Genomic DNA, 19,617 nt, shown 5'->3' with positions numbered 1-19,617 from the left:
ATTTTCAATTAATTTACACAGTACTTGATAATATTTTTATGTCCCTGCAACAAGAGCAAACACAAATTTTCTATAGTTGACTAATTAATAATGTATCTTCCTATAAATCACTATAGGTCATGAAAATACTCAGCTGATTAGTGAATAATATGTTAAATGTGTTTGAAGCAGTTAACAATGAAGTGACCCTTCATTTAAGATGATCTATTGACATCCTAACAAGGTATTTGGAAAATTTTGGCCCTGATTGTGAGAGACTATTCTTTTAAAAAGTCATTTACTTAAGAGTGAGAAGGAAAGTGATACGCAGTGTGGTTTGGGGTCATGCAAATTAATATTGAATTCATTCTCTGATGTTGCATTCCTGCAATGTAGCAACTGCAAGTTGACAATACAAGAAGATGCAACAAAAATCTGAGACAAAACTATAGAAGGAATTAAGGCAAACAACTATTTGGAAGTCTACCAGGATAGCAATGCATTGTTGTGCAAATACATGTAAATTCACTAGAACAAAATTCATTCAGTCATCTATTCATCCATCCTTTCTTTTAATCTTTAAAAAAAGTATAGCAAAATCCTAAAAGCCCACAAAGTTCACATTCTACGGTAAGCTTTTAAAAATGCCTCATCGGACATGGAAAGGAAAGGAAAGTTAAATTATCTGCTTGAAGTGGTAAAAAAAAAAAAAAAAATCTGTCTGCTAGCCAGGGTACATTTATGCAAAAGAAAAGAAAAAAAGAAAGAAAGGAGGGATAGAAAGCAAATTAAAGAAAAAAACGAAAAGAAGAAAGGACTATTATCAAATGGTCAGGAGAAATGATGTGACCTACAATTTCTAAGTTTGCATTCAAAATATTCAAGTACATATTTGCCTGCTCTCTTGACCAATTTTTCTAGCTCCCTCTAATGTCTAGTTTTCCCTCAACACATTTTTGGTGGACAGCTTTTTCCTCTATGAATAAAGGAACTCTCTTTTATTAATAACTCAAATAGTGAAGAGAACGATGTTTCTATGTTTTAAAGTTTCTTTTTTTTCTCTGACAGGTGTATTTTTAGAAAAATGAATACAAATACGAATGATGTCCAAAACAGTTATTGTTGTCATTGTTCTTGGGAGAGCAGCAGAGAGATATTTGAGACCAGAGGTCAGAACCCTCCATGACACTGTGAGATTGTGAATCTGAAGCTTCTGTGAATAAGCTACATGAATTCAATTGGGTCCTTAATGTCCTGTTTTTGTGCGTGGTAGTTGCATGTATTACATGTCTCTTTTCAAAATTAATCCTCTCTTGGGTCTTAGAGCACACCCTCAAGCCAGGTAGAATGAATTCTTTCGTGTTCAACTAATGAATTTACTTTATTGTGTTCTGCAATTTCTTGGAGTCTCCCTCAGTTAACATCTTTGGGTTTCCTACCCCCCGTTTCTATTTGTTAAGGTACCCGGGGTTACCACACCATTGGTTCGCTGACCATTCTAACCTTTGGAATGGGAAAGGAAAAACAACAATAGCAACACATCATCAGGGTGCAAAATGATCTGTTTTCAGGCATTAAGCAGTCAGGTAGCTGTGAATTCCACGAAATAAAGGCATTGTTTGCCATTTTGTTGTGATGCTCATTAATATTCTTGGAATAAAAAAAAATTAGGATATGTTAATGGTTGGCTTTACTCAGAGGATCATTTGATGCCAATATGAAAGCCAAGGAGAGGAGGCAATTATGCACACATCACATGCATCCTAGTTTCAGTATGAAGCTGACATTTCAGACCTACGGTCAGGAAAGTAACATGAAAAGTTTTACTACAAAGTCTAGACATGAGGAAGATTTCAGAGGAGAGGGAGGAAGCACATTGCAGGTGTCAGATAATCTAGTCTGATTATCTGAGCTGTGCTAGCTATAGGGGAACACTTACCCTTCAGTCCAGCTAGAAGTTAGCAGGGTAAGAAGGAACAAACCAGAATAACATAAAGACTAGCAACAAGGCTCAGGAAAGCAGACAGGAGTTCTAACCTAGCAGCTAAAGTTCTTGGGTTTGAGCAAAGATTGAACAAGAAAACTTAAATGAAACAAAACAAAAAACCAAAGTCAACCCCCCCAAACCAACAGTAACCAAGATCCCCCTAACTGTTGAAGACTGTTCAGGTGGTAGCAAAAATAGAACAATTCTCAAAGACATCCAACTTTAGGGATCTATGGTGTGATTAACACTTATCAGTTGAGAAACAGACATCAATATGAGACTCATTGCAAGTGATATATCAATCATTGACCAAAGAGCAAAGCTTAAAATACCCCCTCCCACTGCACTCTTGAGAATGGAGGTACTGATTTTCCACTGTTCCTCTAACACAGATTGCACAGGGATCGGGTGTTTCAATGAGAGGCCACTTGGCATAATAATTCGTGGCAACACTCAACTCAATGATTTGGACGTCATTTCCAAGGTAAGCAACGCTGGCCTTAAAAAACTGGAAAATTACAAGTATTTGTTTTAAAAAGTTGTATAACTAGGCACTGACTTAATTTTTTCAAGTTTTAACCAAAAAAAAAAAAAAAGAGAGAGAGAGAGAGAGAGAAATTAAATTAACAGCAACACACATCAAAAAAACCACAAAAGAACAAAAAGGTTTAAAAGTTTGGTGGAACCCTCCCAAAATCATTGTAGAGTCACATACAAACTAATGAATAGCAGGATCTATTTTTTTTTTTTTCAGTTTTTCCAATTCCATACAAATACTCCACTCCACTCTTAGACGTGTCTTTTCATTTTGAAATCGAGCTTTTGAAATTGCAAAAAATAAAATCTGCACCCAGAAGTCTGTTAAACTGAATTTAGAAAGACCCAAATAAACTCACAATTACGCTCAAGTAGCCCAAACTGTAAAATATTCCATTCTCAAGTTTCCCTTGAGCAGACAGCGACATGACAAGATTGGAGTGTTTATTTTTCTCTATCCAAAAAACCTATCCCATTTCTCTGTAGCTTCCCTTTGCCATGTAAATATTAACAAAATGATTACAAAGTTAACTCATAGAAAAGTTGTTCTTAAAAATCATTCACTTGCAAGAACAGCAAATACTTTGAGCAAATATTCAAAAACAGGGATTTGATGAGATGTGTACAGAATTAAGTATTTAACAATGACCCTTACCTTTTGGAAGTCAGGGAAATCTTTTTAAAATGCAATACTTGATTGTTTTCACTCCTTTTGTTAGAGGGTCTGGGATTGACTTAACATTTGTGATGTGACAAAATAAATCGAGGTATAGACTGAGAACCAAGTGTCAGTGAAGGATCAAAGTTTGCTACTTTACTACTATGTTGTAATTGTTTTTCATTTTTCTGTTATCTCGCTTTGTAGTACCAGGTGACCAAACTATCCCAGTTTGCTCAGGACTAAAGGGCTTCTGGGACAGAGGACTTTAATGGCCAAAACCAGGCAAGACTTGGGCAAATCTGGATGAGTTTGGTTACGTTAAGTTTGAATAAACATTGTAAGTTTGACTGAGTTAATTTAAAGCCTGATCTATTTAATAGCGAGGGTTTGAATTTACCAGTTTAAATGCAGCTTTGAAGTAACTGTTATGTAACCACCATTCTGTGGCAGACTCCACTAAGAATTATGATATATCCCCTACCCCCAGCCATTTTTGGTGGTTTTGCACAACTACTCAGGGCATTACCCCACAATGTAAAATTCTTGGCTCCTGTTAGAATCTTTCTCAATGGGTTTTAAATGCCCCTAACTGTAAACGATCGGATACAGAAGGCTGGTTTGGTTAAACCCTGACCGGATTCTGATGCTGGTCTCTAAAGTATGGGAACACAGCCTCACTTTCTGGTACTCTGGCTGCAGTTTTTCTTAAGTGCCTAAACTAGCTTTAGATAGAATCTGGAGCAGTGAGGCTCTGTTTCAGTAAAGTAACTATGGGATTATTAGGTTTACCGCTAGTGCAGGTTGAAGCTCCGCGTAAAGACTGTCATTGACTGCAGGGTCATGGTGTACAGTTGTGCAGAACAGGCACTGCACAGCTCGGGAGGCACCATTCACATTTCCGTCTATGGGAAAAGTGGACCCTGCAGGGTACAATCTGCATGGCTGAAAGTGGTGGCTTCCTTCTTACAGAACCCGGTAAGAAGGAAGGTAGCCCTCATACTCTCTAGAGAACCTCTGTTCCTGGGCAGTGCTTAAGGGGACAATAAGGAAAAGGGTGGTTCTGCCACCAGGTACTGATAAATCCCAGACGTGTGAATTATCTGATCTTTCTCACTCATCTCTCAGTCTACCTCACATGCTCTCTAGGAATGACATTACTTACCCAACCCCACAAATTCAAACCCATAGAATTTTGCTTTGGATGCTCCATTTAATAAACGTTGCCTCTGCTGACTACAATAGTGACATACCTCAAGCTTGCGTGTACTCGGTGGAATCTTGTAGCTGATCGCCTAATGACTAGATTCTAACAGCATAGCTAAGTGGATCCTACCTACGGAGGGAAATGTAAATCGAGAGCCCTTGGGTACTTCCATGAAGGGACATCCATCCCCTCTTCGAGAGCCTCCATTACTAAGCTCCTTTTTAAAATCACTGTCTGGTCTCCATTTAATTTTACCCCTGAACGTCCATCCTCTTTCCTACACTAGAGAGAAAAAAGGGGGCTACTCACGAACCCAAGTAGTAATTTCTTAATCTTGGCAGATGATGGAACAAAGACACTGAATGTAAGGTGAAATGACTTCAGAAGAAGTGGAGATTATTTGGAAATAAAACCAGGATTTTCCAAATATCACCTGTGATACATGTTTTATGAGCTTGATTTGGATGGTGGTTATAGTTAGGACTTTTTTCCTGATACACAGTTAATTCCATCTCAGAGGAATATAATGGGATGTGTTGTTTCTAAATTTATTTAAAAGGAGCCTGTCAGGCAAGGTGAAAGAAGGGATTCCATTACAGAGGAATTATTTTAATTCAATAAAGAGTAGAGATGTTTTTATTGCAACTAGTGACTAAACCATTTAAAAAGAGAAGCTTCCTTCTCTCTCTTTGCTCTCAAACTTAAATGCCACAAATGTTAAGAGAAAAAAGAGAGTAGGACACTTGGTGGTGGTCATGGTCAGAAGGGCTGTCCCTCCTCCCCTGAGTCCCTCCTCAACTTATTCCTTATTCTTTCAGGGTTTTCTTTGTGGAAACCCACATGATTGTGTGATTATTTACAATGTCCCACAGGGAATGCATCTCCCTTTAAAAAGCCATCAGTACCGGACAGGAATCCCTGGGAGCACCTGATGGATAGTACTTGTCATCCAAAAAGAGTTTTTCCCCATCAGTAAAGGTGTTACAAGGTTTAAGAACATAGTCTTGTTAGACAAAAACAGACATGGCAGTGCAATTCATTGAAAAGAGAATATTCTCTATTTAGTTGATGTAGCTACAAAATTATCGATCCATGTTTTTTAAAATGTACGTATTTAATTTATTTTTGGCTGCATTGGGTCTTCGTTGATGCGCGTGGGCTTTCTCTAGTTGCAGCTAGTGGGGGCTACTCCTTGTGGTGCACAGGCTCCTCACTGCAGTGGCTTCTCTTGTTGTGGAGCACGGGCTCTAGGTGCACAGGCTTCAGTAGTTGTGGCACGTGGGCTCAGTAGTGGTGGCTCGTGGGCTCAGTAGTTGTGGCTCGTGGGCTCTAGAGTGCAGGCTCAGCAGTTGTGGCACACAGGCTTAGCTGCTCCATGGCATGTGGGATCTTCCCGGACCAGGGCTTGAACCCGTGTCCCCTGCATTGGCAGGTGGATTCTTAACTACTGCGCCGTCAGGGAAGCCCTCGATCCATATTTTAAGAGCAACAGAGGAGAGACAGTGTGAAATACTGTGTTCAAGGTCAAATTTCCGATGAGGGACCTTCACACTTGCTTTCCCTTTTGCCATAATTCTCTTTCCACAGAAATTTGTGGGGCCAACTCCCTATCATTTGGGCTGAAGCTCAGATCATCTGACTTATATTCGCTCTCTCCATTCACTCACAATTGCATGACATTCTTTATGGTATTTCTCAATGTCTGAAAATATCTTACTCATTTTTTTACTTGTTTACTGTCTAGACTTCCCCACTGGGCTGTAGGTATCCCGAGAGCAGGGATCTCATCTGTCTTCCTCATCAATGTCTCGTCATCTCAACAGCTGCTCCGTGAACTACACTGAATCAGTGGGTTCCATGCTAAAGTCAGGACTCACCATGAGTATTGCTAAAAATGACTTGTACCTGAGCTATTCCTAATTGACCTGTTATCCAGAACCCTAACATCTCTATTTAGGGCTCATGTTTTGTAAAAAATGAATGATTTAATTTGGTGCTTTATGTTTTCAGTGCTTCCATTTTCTTTGTTTCAATAAGCATCTCCAAGCGTATGCTGTCTTTCATCTGACCCTGTGTATCTGAAGTGTTGCAAGATAAAAACCAACGTAGGTAGCAAGAAGGCATGGCAAAGGGGCAAGAAATTAAAGCAGATGCTGAGGTAAGAGGGGAAGAGACTGGAATATGAACTGGGGCTGTTTAAGGAGGAAGTTTCATTTTTGGGTTCTGGTATTTTAGCTCAGAATGGGTACCGTGTTTTTTTTTTTTCCTCCACTGCATGTGATAATGTCATCATTTATTTTTAAATGGTTCTAAGTTGCAGATTTAAATTTGTTTCAAGTCAAGCCCTATTTTACAATTACTTTTAATAGGAAGAAATGAGGCAAGGACATACATAATCTACCATATTTGAAGGACTCAAACAAATACATGTTTGGCTGTGAATTCTAAACTCTCACCAAAACAGAGAGATAAAAATCCACCTAAAATATATTTTCTTTGTTTAGTCCTTAGGGGGAAATGTCAAGTATTGCACTTTAAAATTACTTTCATCTAACATTTTTGTCCCAACTTTCCCCCTCTGAAGTCACTATTTTTTCTTTTCAGCAAACATGATTTTGTGAATCCTTAATGTTAAAGCAACTAGATTTTCTAACTCAACTTTGGAAGATTGACTTTACTCTACAGAGCTATTTTTAACAAATGGCATATTTACTTACAAAATTGGGAGATGGGGGCGTCCAGCTGAGGCACGTTCCCTCCCTTGGCGTTGAGTTTCTGGACTTGGGTTGGGGGCACAGGCTTGTGTGACTGCCCGGTAGCCCGGTACATGGCTTGGACCCAGAGAATGCGATCTTGCTCATCATCACTTGCAAATATCACGGTGTCTCCTTCTTTGACTGCATTGAAGAAGGCTCGGCCACCCTCCAAACCTGGGTTAAAAGGGAAAAAAAAACTGCTAAGTTGAGCTGCAATGTTCTTGGCAGGACTAAGTTCTGAGAGAGGCAGTTTCTGTGCTTTTTCTTGGGCTGCAGAAGGGAGGAGCCATTTATCTGACTGTAGGATGGGAAATCTGATACCCATTTGGCCACAAAGTGGGGCCATGGTGTCCAAGAGGCATTTTGAGCCCAGCTCTTGTCTCCCGCCATCTTTGTTTGGTTGGAGACAGAGATGTCAATTGAGCTGCCTAATGGATGGGTAAACATCTGTCTATAAATACACTATTATTTCTCTCATCTTTAAAAACAAACAAACCGGACAACAATAACATCTCTTGACCCCCACTTCTCCCTTGAGCTACTGCCCTATTGTTCTTCCCTTTACAATGTAAGTGGATCTCTACCAGGGCTTCTCAAATTTTAGTGCACATGTGAACTCTCTGGGCATCTTGTTAAAATGTAGCTTCTGATTCAGTAAGTGGGGCTAGAACCGGAGATCCTGCATTTCTACTCAAGCTCCCAGATGATGCTGATGGTGCTAGTTGGAGGACCACACTTCAAGTAGCAAAAGGGTCCCTCGCCTCTTAAAGCCCTAAAGTTCTTGTGCGTGGAACTCTTCCTCCAGATATCTGCATGAGTCACAACCTCACCTCCTTTGTGTCTTTGCTCAGATGTCACATGCTTGTTCAGGCCTTCCCTGACCTCTACCTCTCCTTACTCATCTCTCTTCTCTTGTATTATTTTTCTCCATAGTTCTTACCACCTCTAACAAATTATATAATTTACTTCCTAAAGACACGGGGTTTTTGTCTCTCTTGTTCACTGCTGCATCCCTGGTACCTAGAACAGTGCATGGCATAGAGTAGGTACTCAACATATACAAGTTGGATGAATGAATGCTCTACAGACCCATTTTTGTCCCATAGACAGTTCTCAAGGTTAATATTTAGAGAGAAGTAGGCAGAAGCCTCTCTTTGGTCTCAGGCCAGAGAGACACTGTGTCTGTCAACATATTCCAAAAGCCTGTATTTTGCGGTTACTGGGACTCTCTGTCCATAAATAAAGCTTCATATCTTCATCAGGTTCCTCATCATTCCTCCCCTCCCCTCCCCACGCCCACCAGTTATCAGTTTAAAGATGAAAGGGGAGTAAGTGGAGTGATTAGCAACCCTAAATTTCCAACAAGGCCCAGTCACTAACCTGTTTGACATTTGCACTGGAAAAGATTTCTGGTGACAATGTTAATTCTAATATCTATTCCACAGGAGTGGGTATGTGTTGGTAGTTTTGCACTTAGAATTGCCAGGGATTCTAGAACAATAAATAGCATCATCTTTATATGAAGGGTCTCGTGGTGCACCATTTTAAATAAAAGCTTTATGGTGGTTATGATTATGAAGGAATATTTTGGTTCGTTTCTTACAGAGAGTTTTAAAATGTGTGATTTGGATAGGATGACGTACAGTTAGCAAGCTGGGAAAACCTGATGAAATGAATGCATACAACCATAAGAAGGAAAATTCTGCAGGGTGAGAGAGGAAGAAGAGCTTTGAGGGATGCTTTAACCCCTGAAAAGTGGGTACCAAGGAGCGAAAAGGAAGAGTGGGGTCCGTAGAGCTTCTGTAGTCTAGCCTCATGGTAACCTTCGGGATAAGCTGCTATGATACCGTACATGATCTGCAGGCTAGACATCACTGGATGGGTCCTTTTCCTTGCCCCACCACCTCCCGTCTGCCAGGGCCCACAGTTGGGAATAGGGACACTGTGTTCCTGGAGCTACAGTCAGAAAGTCAGTTCATGGGGCTGCCTCAGGAAGTAGAGAGGTAGAGATGGAAAGATGCTAAGTGTTCAGATTTTTATTTAATGCTCCCAACGGCCCTGGGAAGCACGTACTATTATTCCCACTGTACAAATGAGGAAACTGAGTCACAGAGAAGGAGATAACTATCCCATGAACACAAAGTGGAGCTGTAAGCGTCAGAGCTGGCCTTCTAACCCGGGCTGTCTGACTCTAGAGCTGATGACCATAGGCATTGTGCTGGACTGCTGCAGAGCCTGGCAGCATGCCTGGCACACAGTAACTGCTCTCAGAGGATCAGGTATTCACAACAGAGTGAAGCCTAATCGGGGAGGGAGTGGGGCAAGGAGAAACGTCCATAGCAGCAGAAGCAAGGACAGTGACAGCAACGGAGAGCACCAGAGCTTTTCCAGAAAGCGTGGGAGACCAAGGAGACACCACTGAGGGTGAGGAGAGAGCAGAGAAAGTAGCTGAAAGAAGACCAAGGAAGGAGAAGGCAATGCGAACATCAGCACACGCTCCTAGGCAGAAGTCGTGGGCAAGGCCGCAGTTCCCGGGGACGGCATCTGCAAAATGCAACATGTGACAGTGCCTGGGGTCTCCATGGAATACCCCACAGGTACTGACCTGTCAAGAACAAGAGGACACGTCTGGGAACGGACGGAGGCAGAGCAGGCAAGGAATGTCGGCCAGCTCCCGGCGGGGGATTGCCGTTCCGACAACACACATGGACGTGGTCTGTTTATTATGGTAAAGTTGAGTTGTCAAAGATTTAATTTAGTTGTTTAAATTGTGCCACTGAATTATTCTGAATGAATGTCCTCTTATTTGAAGACTTAATTACTCGATCTAATAGGAATTGAGAGATTGTCGCGTACCTCTTTGAACCATACCCAGGGAAAGGTAAAGTGTAGTGTTTTCATCTTTTGATTAAAATGAGGGCCCTGAACGTAAAACTTACTTACAGTTATCTACCAGTTCCCCCAACCAATCTTTCAAGGACCCTAAACAGGTAGAGTTGATTTAGAGCACGTGTTTATGTCCGGATGACTGCTAGATCTCAGGCTGGTGCAAAGGCAAGGATGGCCATGCTACAAGGCTACCTGCCCCATAAACATCTCCACCAGTTGGTTCCATTGACAACCAGGATAAAGCTGAGAGGAGAGGGGGGCCAGATGGACCCAGAAGTCCTGCTCCAGGTGCACACTCACCTTTCAAGGAGCACAGGGAGAGACTCGACAAATCTCTGAAGACACTGGCTAAATTGTGCATCGCCCGGATCTCCAGCTGGCAAACTTCACTGTACATAAGAATCCCCTAGAGTGCTTATTGAACTAGGAGGATTCTGCCCTCCCCTTTCTGGTTCTTGGTTAGGTTGGGGTCCAGGAACTCCTATTTTCCATAAGCACCCTTTAAGAAGTTCTGGGTTAGACTTTTCTCATGACGATTGGGAGTATCTGAATCTCCATTTTCAATCAAACGTTGCTTTGAAAATAACTAGGACTTGGCACACGGAAAGGCAGAGAGGATTCTAGTTATTATTCTCAAGAACATAATCACTTTACTTTCCATTGACATCCTTGCTAAAGGAATTTGTAAATTATATCCCATGGGATCAATGTGAAAAAAAGAAGAGAAGCTTTTATAATACTTATGCACAGTTACCCCTTTTGCATGTAGATAGAACAGCTTTCTCCCCACTCCTGCCCTCCCCGCTGTAGGAAGAGAATTCTGCTTTTGTATGATAAAATAACAACTCTAGCTTTGCTATAGCTGTACACAGAGCTATATTTTACTGCAGCTGCCAAAGGGTGTGATGGGTTAGACCCCAAATCCCAGCTCTTTTTCTTCCTTTACAAAATGAGATGATAATCCGGGTCCCATATACTTGGTGGATTGTGGTAAAATCCAAATGATGCCATCACGTAGCGGAAAGGAATAGTAAACTGGCTTAAAAGAAGGTAGTGTCATAAGATGGCATTGTTTTTCCTTCTCATATTGGTCCTTGAGTCTCCCACTTTAAAATGAAGGTCTTAGGAAAGGGGGACTCTGTTTCTTTGAAGGGAACTCAATGGTTTGAGACCACACACCATCACAGAATGCCAAGAAGCCTGCTTTCTTAATACAGGGGTCACATCCTTTCCATGAGTTGTTGCATGAAATTGGCTCAAACTTGTAGGTTCTATTGATTAGGAGGGATTTCCAGGCAGAGCCTTTAATTTACGTCTTACGTGGTCAGCTCTGTATCACTGTGCCCTGGCAGGATGCTAATCATCTATAGAAGCCTGAGGAGGCGGGGCTGGTCCAAAGCACTCCGGGTTGGGATTCGGAAGCCCGCTGCTAATGTTCCTAGGTGGGCTGGGCCAAAGGTCTTCCAAGCCACACCTTTCCAGGTTAACACCCCATCTTCTCTCAGACTCTGTTTTTCCTTTATGTGTATTTTGTTGCATGTGGAAGAGCAATATGGGAGTAGAAAAAAAGGTTTTGGGCCAAATAATGCAGTATGGTTGGAAATGCTTTCCTTGTGCAGATTTGGCATAAAAATAAACTTCTCTGGGAGAGGGCTGTTGGTGACTGTTGCTCATTAATATGCTGAAATGATTTCGCACCGCCCCTCCCCCCTATTTTGAAGGTTCCTTGAGGCGGATTTCTATTCATCTTTTTCTGGGAAAAAAGATTAAATGGGTGGGGGGAGAGGTGTGAGGGGCCAGGATGTGGAACTTATGCAATGTAGAACTTGCGAGAAATACTACCGCTTGTGTGGTTCTTAGTTACATAAGGTTGAGGAGCTTGGATGTCTACACTGCGGATTAGTGTCTTTTTAGGGAAAAAAAAACATTTAGGGAGGACTTTCAAGTACCATCAGCTAACTTTGAATTGTAGTTAACAAATGTGGACGTACAGGGCAGGTTTATTTGGACATGGATCTTGGCGATATCTGCCAAGCCCACACACATCACTGGTGAACAAGATACATACACATACACACACACACACACGCACACGCACACGCACACACACAAGGTCCTTGGTGTACATGTAGGACTTATTTTTCAGGAATTTCTTTTGAACATTCTAGGGTGGAGTACAAATTTGATATGGGCACAGCTACATAGAAGAAAAACGTATTCTGTTTTCATTTTGGTTTTATGAGGATCCCTTGAGTGAAAACAAAGCCCTTGATTGGAATGGCATTTACTGGTCCAGGACGGAAGCTCTGTAAGATCGGGGAAAGTGGCCGTCGTGGTCAGCTATGACACCCTAGTACCTTGGCTTAGTGTCCAACAGGGAGGAAGTGCCCAGAAAATGCTAGTTGAATGTTCATTTGGGAAGGGGAAGATTTTTATGGGTTCACAGCCTAGCGGGTGGGCGGGTACCTGGCTGGGGGTCCGTGTAATCCACAGTGTAGCCATCCAGTTGGAGAAGTTCCTGAGGCTCCGCTTTTTTCTCCCGGTAACTGCACATGGCAAACGTGTACTGACTCACCTAAAAAAGAAAAGCACAGATTGTGAGGTTGGTTCCCTAAAGCCCATTTTCCTTGAAAATAACCCTCCGTGTTCAAGCTTGTCCTTTCCCCTGAGGCCTTGCACTCAGGAGCTGGGTTCAAATTGAGTTTTACCACCTCCTGGCTGTGTGACTCGGAGCAAGTTAAAAGACTTCTCTGGTCCTGTTACCTCATCTGTAGATGGATATAATCTGAGAACTTACCTTCTCACTGGCTTATTGTGCGGATTGAATGAGTTCATAAGTAGAATGCATTTAGAATCTTTCCCTGATGCTTAGGAAGTGCTTGACAAGAGTTAGCTATTATCATTATTGCTGCTATTTTAATTGGGCTAAGCTACATGAAATTGACATTTGGGTAGGTCAAAACTGCTTGCATAGCAGCAATTATTTTAGCTTTTACCTAATAGGACTATGGCCCTGGCTCTGGCTGAGATTGTCAAGCTCTCCGACTTGACACAGGCCTTTCGGTCAGAAGTTAGGGACTAGACTTTTATTTATTTATGCCCTCCGTTTCTTTTAGTATTTTGCTTTTTGCAGGCCAATTCTCAGCACTGAGCCGCATGTCTCATCCCTCCCTCCCCCTTCCCACTGAAGGAGTGCTTCTGGTCACTTTGAAAAGTCTTGCCTGCATCTCAGACAAGTGCAGGAGTGACATGCTGTCACAAGCAATGAATGCTTGATCTCTAGGTGCCAGTCATGGGAGAGCCATGCTCAGCCCCGGATGTCACGACTGTGGCCACTGGTGTGGCCCTCACGACCCACAGGGGCGTCCACCCACGTCAGTGCTGGGCGCGGGCTCTGCAGCTGCAGGCCAGCCTTCAGGTCCCTGTCGCCTCGGTGCATCCAGACCCAGTGCAGATACTTAGCATTTCTACATCTGGCTTGTCTGCAAGGAGCCCCGGGGGAGAGCAAGCCGCCTTCAGGCTTCGGGCTAAAAGCTCAGGGGCACGTTTACCATCCACGGATGTCAAATGTCTTAGTGAAGGAGTGCCACATCCCTCATCTCTTAGTTCCCTTTATTAAAACAGACATTTACTAAGTGAACTTTGATCCCGGCAGAGGACATTTTTTATCTCCTTCTCCATGGGTCTGATTTTTTTTTTTTAATGGTACAAAATTGGTGCTCTCAAAGCCTGCACACATCTCCCACAGTTCTCAGCCTGAAGGTCGCAGTGGCAAGATAAAGGGAGTCGACGGGAGAACGTTTTACTGGTTGATTTATCTATTGCTGCCCTCTGTTGGTTCCTGATGAAAACTTTCTGCCCGACGCGGGTTTCTTGATCACGCATATAGTTTGAAGAATCTGTTCCTTATATTGCAAGGTCTTCATGGGCTTCAAGGGAAACATAAAGCCACTAAGAGTATGTTCATAAGTGGACAGGTATTATGCTTTGTAATAAGCAGAACAACGAATAACATCCTCTTCTAAAAAGGAGGATTTAAGAGTGCAAGCTTTGGGTGGGGTCACATAGGCCTGGGGCCCCATCCTAGCTCTCAGAAGCTGTCATATATATAATTCAGAGTCTTCATCTGTATTTTACCTGTGTCTTATTGTGGCTGGAGGATTAATCGAGCAGTGAAGGGCTTTTCACACCGTGTGCGACACTCACCTAGCAAATACTCAATTTATGCATTTACGTAAGCAGTTTCCATGCATTTGGCACTAACATCCTAATACAAAGTAGGTGAGTAGGTGTATTTGCCTACTAGATTATAAATCCTTTGAAGGCAGGCCTAGGGAGTCGTACACCTTGGTTATATTCCCCTTGCCATGAGCAAAATCTACCATGTAACCGGCATTTACTAATTGAGTCTGATTGCTTCTAGAAAAATGAGTATGTACCATCCAATAAAGAGGTTTTCTCCCTCCCAACTTTACATGTTTCTCCAATCCACTACTGAGCCCACGGACAACCTATCTCCCATACCCCCTGGCATGATAGGGAACACAGACATTGCTGGAACAGTTCTGCAATTATTTTTTACCTCTCTGGCAACACGGAGATGATATAGTTCGTTAATATGATGATTAGCCAAATAGACGGTTGCAGGCACTTACTTGAGATCAGAGAAATATCACAACAGAAGGCTGTTATTTCAAGATTCAGGCATTTACTCTTACTACATGCTTGGGGCTTTCTGACTTTTTCCTTTTGCTATTTCAGGTCTTTGCTTCTTGGAGCACTGTATGTTGCTGCCCCCTTCTGGTGATACTGTTGAAGTTTTTCCGGACACACTTGGGGCTCAAAAAAACTCGAATTGGTTTATTAGGACCATTTTAATCTGCAATTTGGCAAATTACTTTAGGAAAAAGAGGAGGAGAGAAGAAATGATTTGTTTTTGCATATTTCTAATTATTGCAAGGTTGGAGGGAGCCTCAGATTTTCTAGAGAGCTTGAAGTGTGAGGGAATAGCAAGGGTCTGGGAGCTGCTAAACTGTTTTAAGCCTTGACCTTCCAGAGTCTGCTGCAAGGAGAGAGCTTGCCTGAGGGGGGAAGTTGGCTTGGGGGGGAAGTCGGCTTAGATGAAAGCACAGTCAACAGATGGTACAGACAGAGAGACTGAGTCTTGATGACTTTGTTTAAGCTCTGGACCTAGCCATGCCAGAAAACTCTTTAGTTAATTAGTAATTTAATTAACTAACCAATATAATTCTTCCTCCTCTAAAACTTAAGCTAATTCGGGTTGATTGTTGTCATTTACAAACAATATAAATGCAAATGCCCTTTAGGGCCATTGTGAAGTTGAGTGAGAAGAAAGAACATTCATTCCGTTATAAATCGTCCACCTATAAATCATTCATTATATGTCTTACAATTCACCTTCATAGTTAACTTAATATTGTTTTCTGGGTGACAACTGTTGTATTATAGGGTGTTTTACATTATCACACAATATCTTATCTCATTCAGATTTAGATTTTTTTGAAAACTGGAACAGTCAGAATTTGGGTGCATTATATTATCTCTAGGGAATCTGAAACAGGTTATGCTTTAGGGACCACATTGTCTCTAACTGATGCAAGGTGTGTGAGTTCTAGGACACTGTATCTAGGACATTGTCTAAACCTCCTTGAGCACAGTACCACCTCAGTGCTTGGTGTCCTGGAAGACATCTGGAATCAGAAGACCTATGTTAGGTTTCACACAGGCTGCCTATGAGCCACTGACCTTGAGCAAGTCATTTAACCAGCCTCAGCCTCAGTTTCCTCCAATGCGAAATAGGGATAAGACTTGTCCTTAGCACAGTACAGAAATCTTTGGGGGCACAGAAGAAAAACATTTTGGAATAAAAAGATGATAGAGGTGAGGCTTTCTAACCTGGTCTGGATGATGGGTTGGCTTCTTCCGTCCCACACCCAAGGTGGGGAGCTCGTGGAACTGGCACCTTCATCATTAACATTGGTTTGGTCGCGGTTCCTAACAATGGTAATCAACATATTTGCTCCTTACCATGGCCCCCGGGGTTTAGAATGAGTTTACCCAGCAATGTCTCGACTCAGCATGCTGGGGACCCATTTCTCCTTAATCCTTGTGTTAGGGTCTGCAGCCATGTTCATAGGGCATAGACTGGGATTTCAGGGAACACAGCTGAGAGGCTTTGTCATGCCATTTGCACATAATCATCTGTTTAGCTAACTCTGATGCTCAGCCCCTTGGAGGACATAAACTCTGAGAGAGTGTGGTCGAAAAGGAATGGGAGACTTCACTTTAAAAGGGACAATGACCTCTGAGGCAGTGTTTCTCCAAAGGTGGTCACTGGACCCCCTGCATCAGTATCTCCTGGGCTGCTTGTCAAGCATACAGATTCCTGAGCTTCATCTCAAGAGTCTTCCGTGCATCAGACGCTTCTGGATGGTCCTTGCTATCTGCATTCTGTTTATTTAGTTAGATATTTTTAGGCTGCGTCCTATGGCATGAGGGATCTTAGCTCCCCCGACCAGGGATCAAACCCGTGCCCCCTGCGTTGGGAGCACGGAGTTTTAACCACTGGACCGCCAGGGAAGTCCCTCTGCATTCTGAAAAACACCCAGTGCAGGCAGTCCAGGGCCATACTTGGAGAACACTACGTAGGAACACTGAAGTCTCTGGCACAGAAACACCCTGCAACTGCTTCATTCCCTTCAGAGCTGGTAGGGCAGACTCGAGCCATATCCATCATCATTTTAGCCTCGATCCTTAAACATGGGAATTGCTGCTTTGGCTCTATACCCCTCTAAGGGTGGCCTTTGTCCCTGGTTAGTAGGAAGCCCATTTATAACCTATCTTTGGTTCCCTAAGGTAGTAGTTCTAAAAGGAAATCTCCCTAAGAGGGAATTTAATAGTTGTGCATTACAGACAGAAATGTAGACTCTCTCTTTCTCTGTGCGTGTGTGTGTGTGAGAGAGAGAGACAGACAGACAGATAGACAGGGTGGGAAGGGAGATGAACTTTGAGGAGACTGCTGTTGGATGTCTTCTCTTTAGGCTTTTCAAACAATTTTCCTTGTATTAAATCTAATGGAATTCATAATCATGTTGGAAATTATGTGTTACCAGATCTCTATAAAAAACACTCCATGAGACCCAGCGTCTGAATCGAAAGGCACATTCAGTAAGTCACTTGGGTAGATACGCCTCCTACTGCGTGGTGGTTTCACACTGTCCCACAGAGATCCCTCTGAGGCTGCTGGGGAGTTGGGGGCAGGATGGGGAGACTCTGCTTTGTTCCCCAGCTCCCTCACCCTTCCCCATATTTGACCAGACTGCTTCTCCTGTTTTCACTTTTGCATTTCGCATTTCAGTGGAAGGGTGTGGTGGCTAAGAGAAACCGAAAATCATTTGTAGGTAAGACTCGATTCAACACTGCGTGCAGCTGCTGGGTGCCTACGGTCACTGCTTGAGCTGCCATCTTTCTTTCAAGCAACTTGGGATATTTTTGCTGTCCCTGAATTGGGCCAGGACTGAGGGCCTTGAACTCCTGCAACTCTGTTGGCACTGGGGTTGTTTCAAAGGGCTTAAGTGGTTCTTTATCATTCTGATAGAGTGCCTGTAAGTGGGAGCACTTAAACAGCAGACATGAAAAATTGAGAAGAATCTAAAAGTGATGCAGTATTTTCTAGGTAGGCCACCAGAATTGCTTGTAGACATTGTTGTAGTGAACAGGACAAAAAAATGGAAACAGAAGACTTGAGTTTTCCTCCTGGCTCCCCCATTACCTTTGTGATGGTGGGGCTGTCACATCACCTCCTCAGGCCACAGAAGGTGTTAATGGAGACTTTGGATTTAGGCCAAAACAGAAGGTTTAATTTGGGGGATGCATGTCCCCAGTGTACCTCAAGGGCTCTTTAAAGTTACTGAGAATCACATGTATGTGAAACCTCTCATGAAATCCTTGTAGGAAAAATGCCGAGCTGTAGACAGGCTTTGGATGCCCTTTTCTGATTTTCAGAAGTGAGCACATAGCCTGGTTTGTAGCTACTGCGGGCTTCTTCTCTTCTCTTGGTAGAAGGCTCAGTGTGAAGGCCCTAGAACGTCTGTGCTCCAGTCACATGGTCTAGAACAATCATTCTCTTCTTTTGGGTTCAGTATATATCGTATAGACATGGCTTCACTAATATTTTCAGCACGATTCCTCTTTTTTGTTCTGAAGACTTTTTTTCTCCCCTAAAATCTCTCCCAAAGTAAGAGGTCAGCGACATCTCCTAAGTACTTCATCATTTCAAAGATTGTCAGAGAAAAGTTTTGTGTCCAGTAACTGGCTACCTCAGTGGGAGGAGAGACTCCATATTACATGACAAGGTCACTTACCCCACTTCCTCTTGGAAGTTGTCACCAGCCACTCTCAATGTCACACGATCGTTCCTTTCTCAGAACCACTTGAAGCATTGTCTGGGCTCTTTTTCTCTCTCTTCCTTTTCCTTCTTTCTTCCACTAAATGCTTCCTGAATGGCCATGCTAGACACTGAGCTGGAGAGTGTGTGTGTGTGTGTGTGTGTGTGTGTGTGTGTGTGGTGGGGCAAAGAGGGAAGCACAGCTAGATGAGTTGGAAACAGAACTGACCCTGAAACAGCACATGGTCTACTGAGAGAGGCCAGACCACAAGTGATTCTAAGGGAGGCTGCTCTGCCAGGTGAGAAGCATGCAAAGGGGAGAATCACCCATAATCCAGAGCTGCCTCTTTTGATGTAACTTTTTTTTTTTTTAATTCTAGCATCTGAAATCTTCATCTTAAATCTTTTTTTTTTACTTTTTAACATCTTCATTGGAATATAATTGCTTTACAATGGTGTGTTAGTTTCTGCTTTATAACAAAGTGAATCAGCTATACATATACATATATCCCCACATCTCTTCCCTCTTGTGTCTCCCTCCTTCCCATCCTCCCCATCCCACCCTTCTCGGTGGTCACAAAGCACGGAGCTGATCTCCCTGTGCTATGCGGCTGCTTCCCACTAGGTGGCTATTTTACATTTGGTAGTGTATATATGTCCATGCCACTCTCTCACTCTGTCCCAGCTTACCCTTCCCCCTCCGCATGTCCTGAAGTCCACTGTCTAGTAGGTCTGTGTCTTTATTCCCATCCTGCCCCTAGGTTGTTCAGAACCTTTTTTTTTTTTTTTTTTTTTAGATTCCATATATATGTGTTAGCATATGGTATTTGTTTTTCTCTTTCTGGCTTACTTCACTCTATATGACAAACTAGGTCCATCCACCTCACTACAAATAACTCAATTTCATTTCTTTTTATGGCTGAATAATATTCCATTGCATATATGTGTCACATGTGCTTTATCCATTCATCTGTCAGTGGACATTTAGGTTGTTTCCATGTCCTGGCTATTGTAAATAGAGCTGCAATGAACATTGGGGTGCATGTGTCTTTTTGAATTATGGTTTTCTCAGGGTATATGCCCAGTAGTGGGATTGCTGGGTCGTATGGTAGTTCTATTTTTAGTTTTTTAAGGAACCTCCATACTGTCCTCCATAGTGGCTGTATCAATTTACATTCCCACCAACAGTGCAAGAGG

General features: G+C 42.6%; 1 protein-coding gene across 29 annotated transcripts in view; it reads right to left on the bottom strand.

Annotated features, from left to right (window-relative positions):
• Window positions 1-19,617, bottom strand: part of CADPS (calcium dependent secretion activator) — a 795,170-nt gene that overhangs the window by 153,814 nt on the left and 621,739 nt on the right. For 28 of the 29 annotated variants that reach the window (XM_067043766.1, XM_067043769.1, XM_067043768.1 and 25 more), the window contains 2 exons: window positions 12,480-12,588; window positions 7,086-7,298 (listed from right to left, as the gene is read on the bottom strand). In XM_067043766.1, coding sequence (XP_066899867.1) covers window positions 7,086-7,298; window positions 12,480-12,588 — 322 coding nt within the window. Of the gene's footprint in view, window positions 1-1,918; window positions 1,931-7,085; window positions 7,299-12,479; window positions 12,589-19,617 lie in introns of all 29 variants that reach the window. The other variant, XM_067043751.1, reaches the window with a different exon arrangement.

Source organism: Kogia breviceps, chromosome 10 (assembly GCF_026419965.1).
Source record: "Kogia breviceps isolate mKogBre1 chromosome 10, mKogBre1 haplotype 1, whole genome shotgun sequence".
Taxonomy (NCBI): domain Eukaryota; kingdom Metazoa; phylum Chordata; class Mammalia; order Artiodactyla; family Physeteridae; genus Kogia; species Kogia breviceps.
The sequence above is the reverse complement of the archived record's forward strand: the minus strand, read 5'-3'. Positions and strand labels throughout refer to the sequence as shown.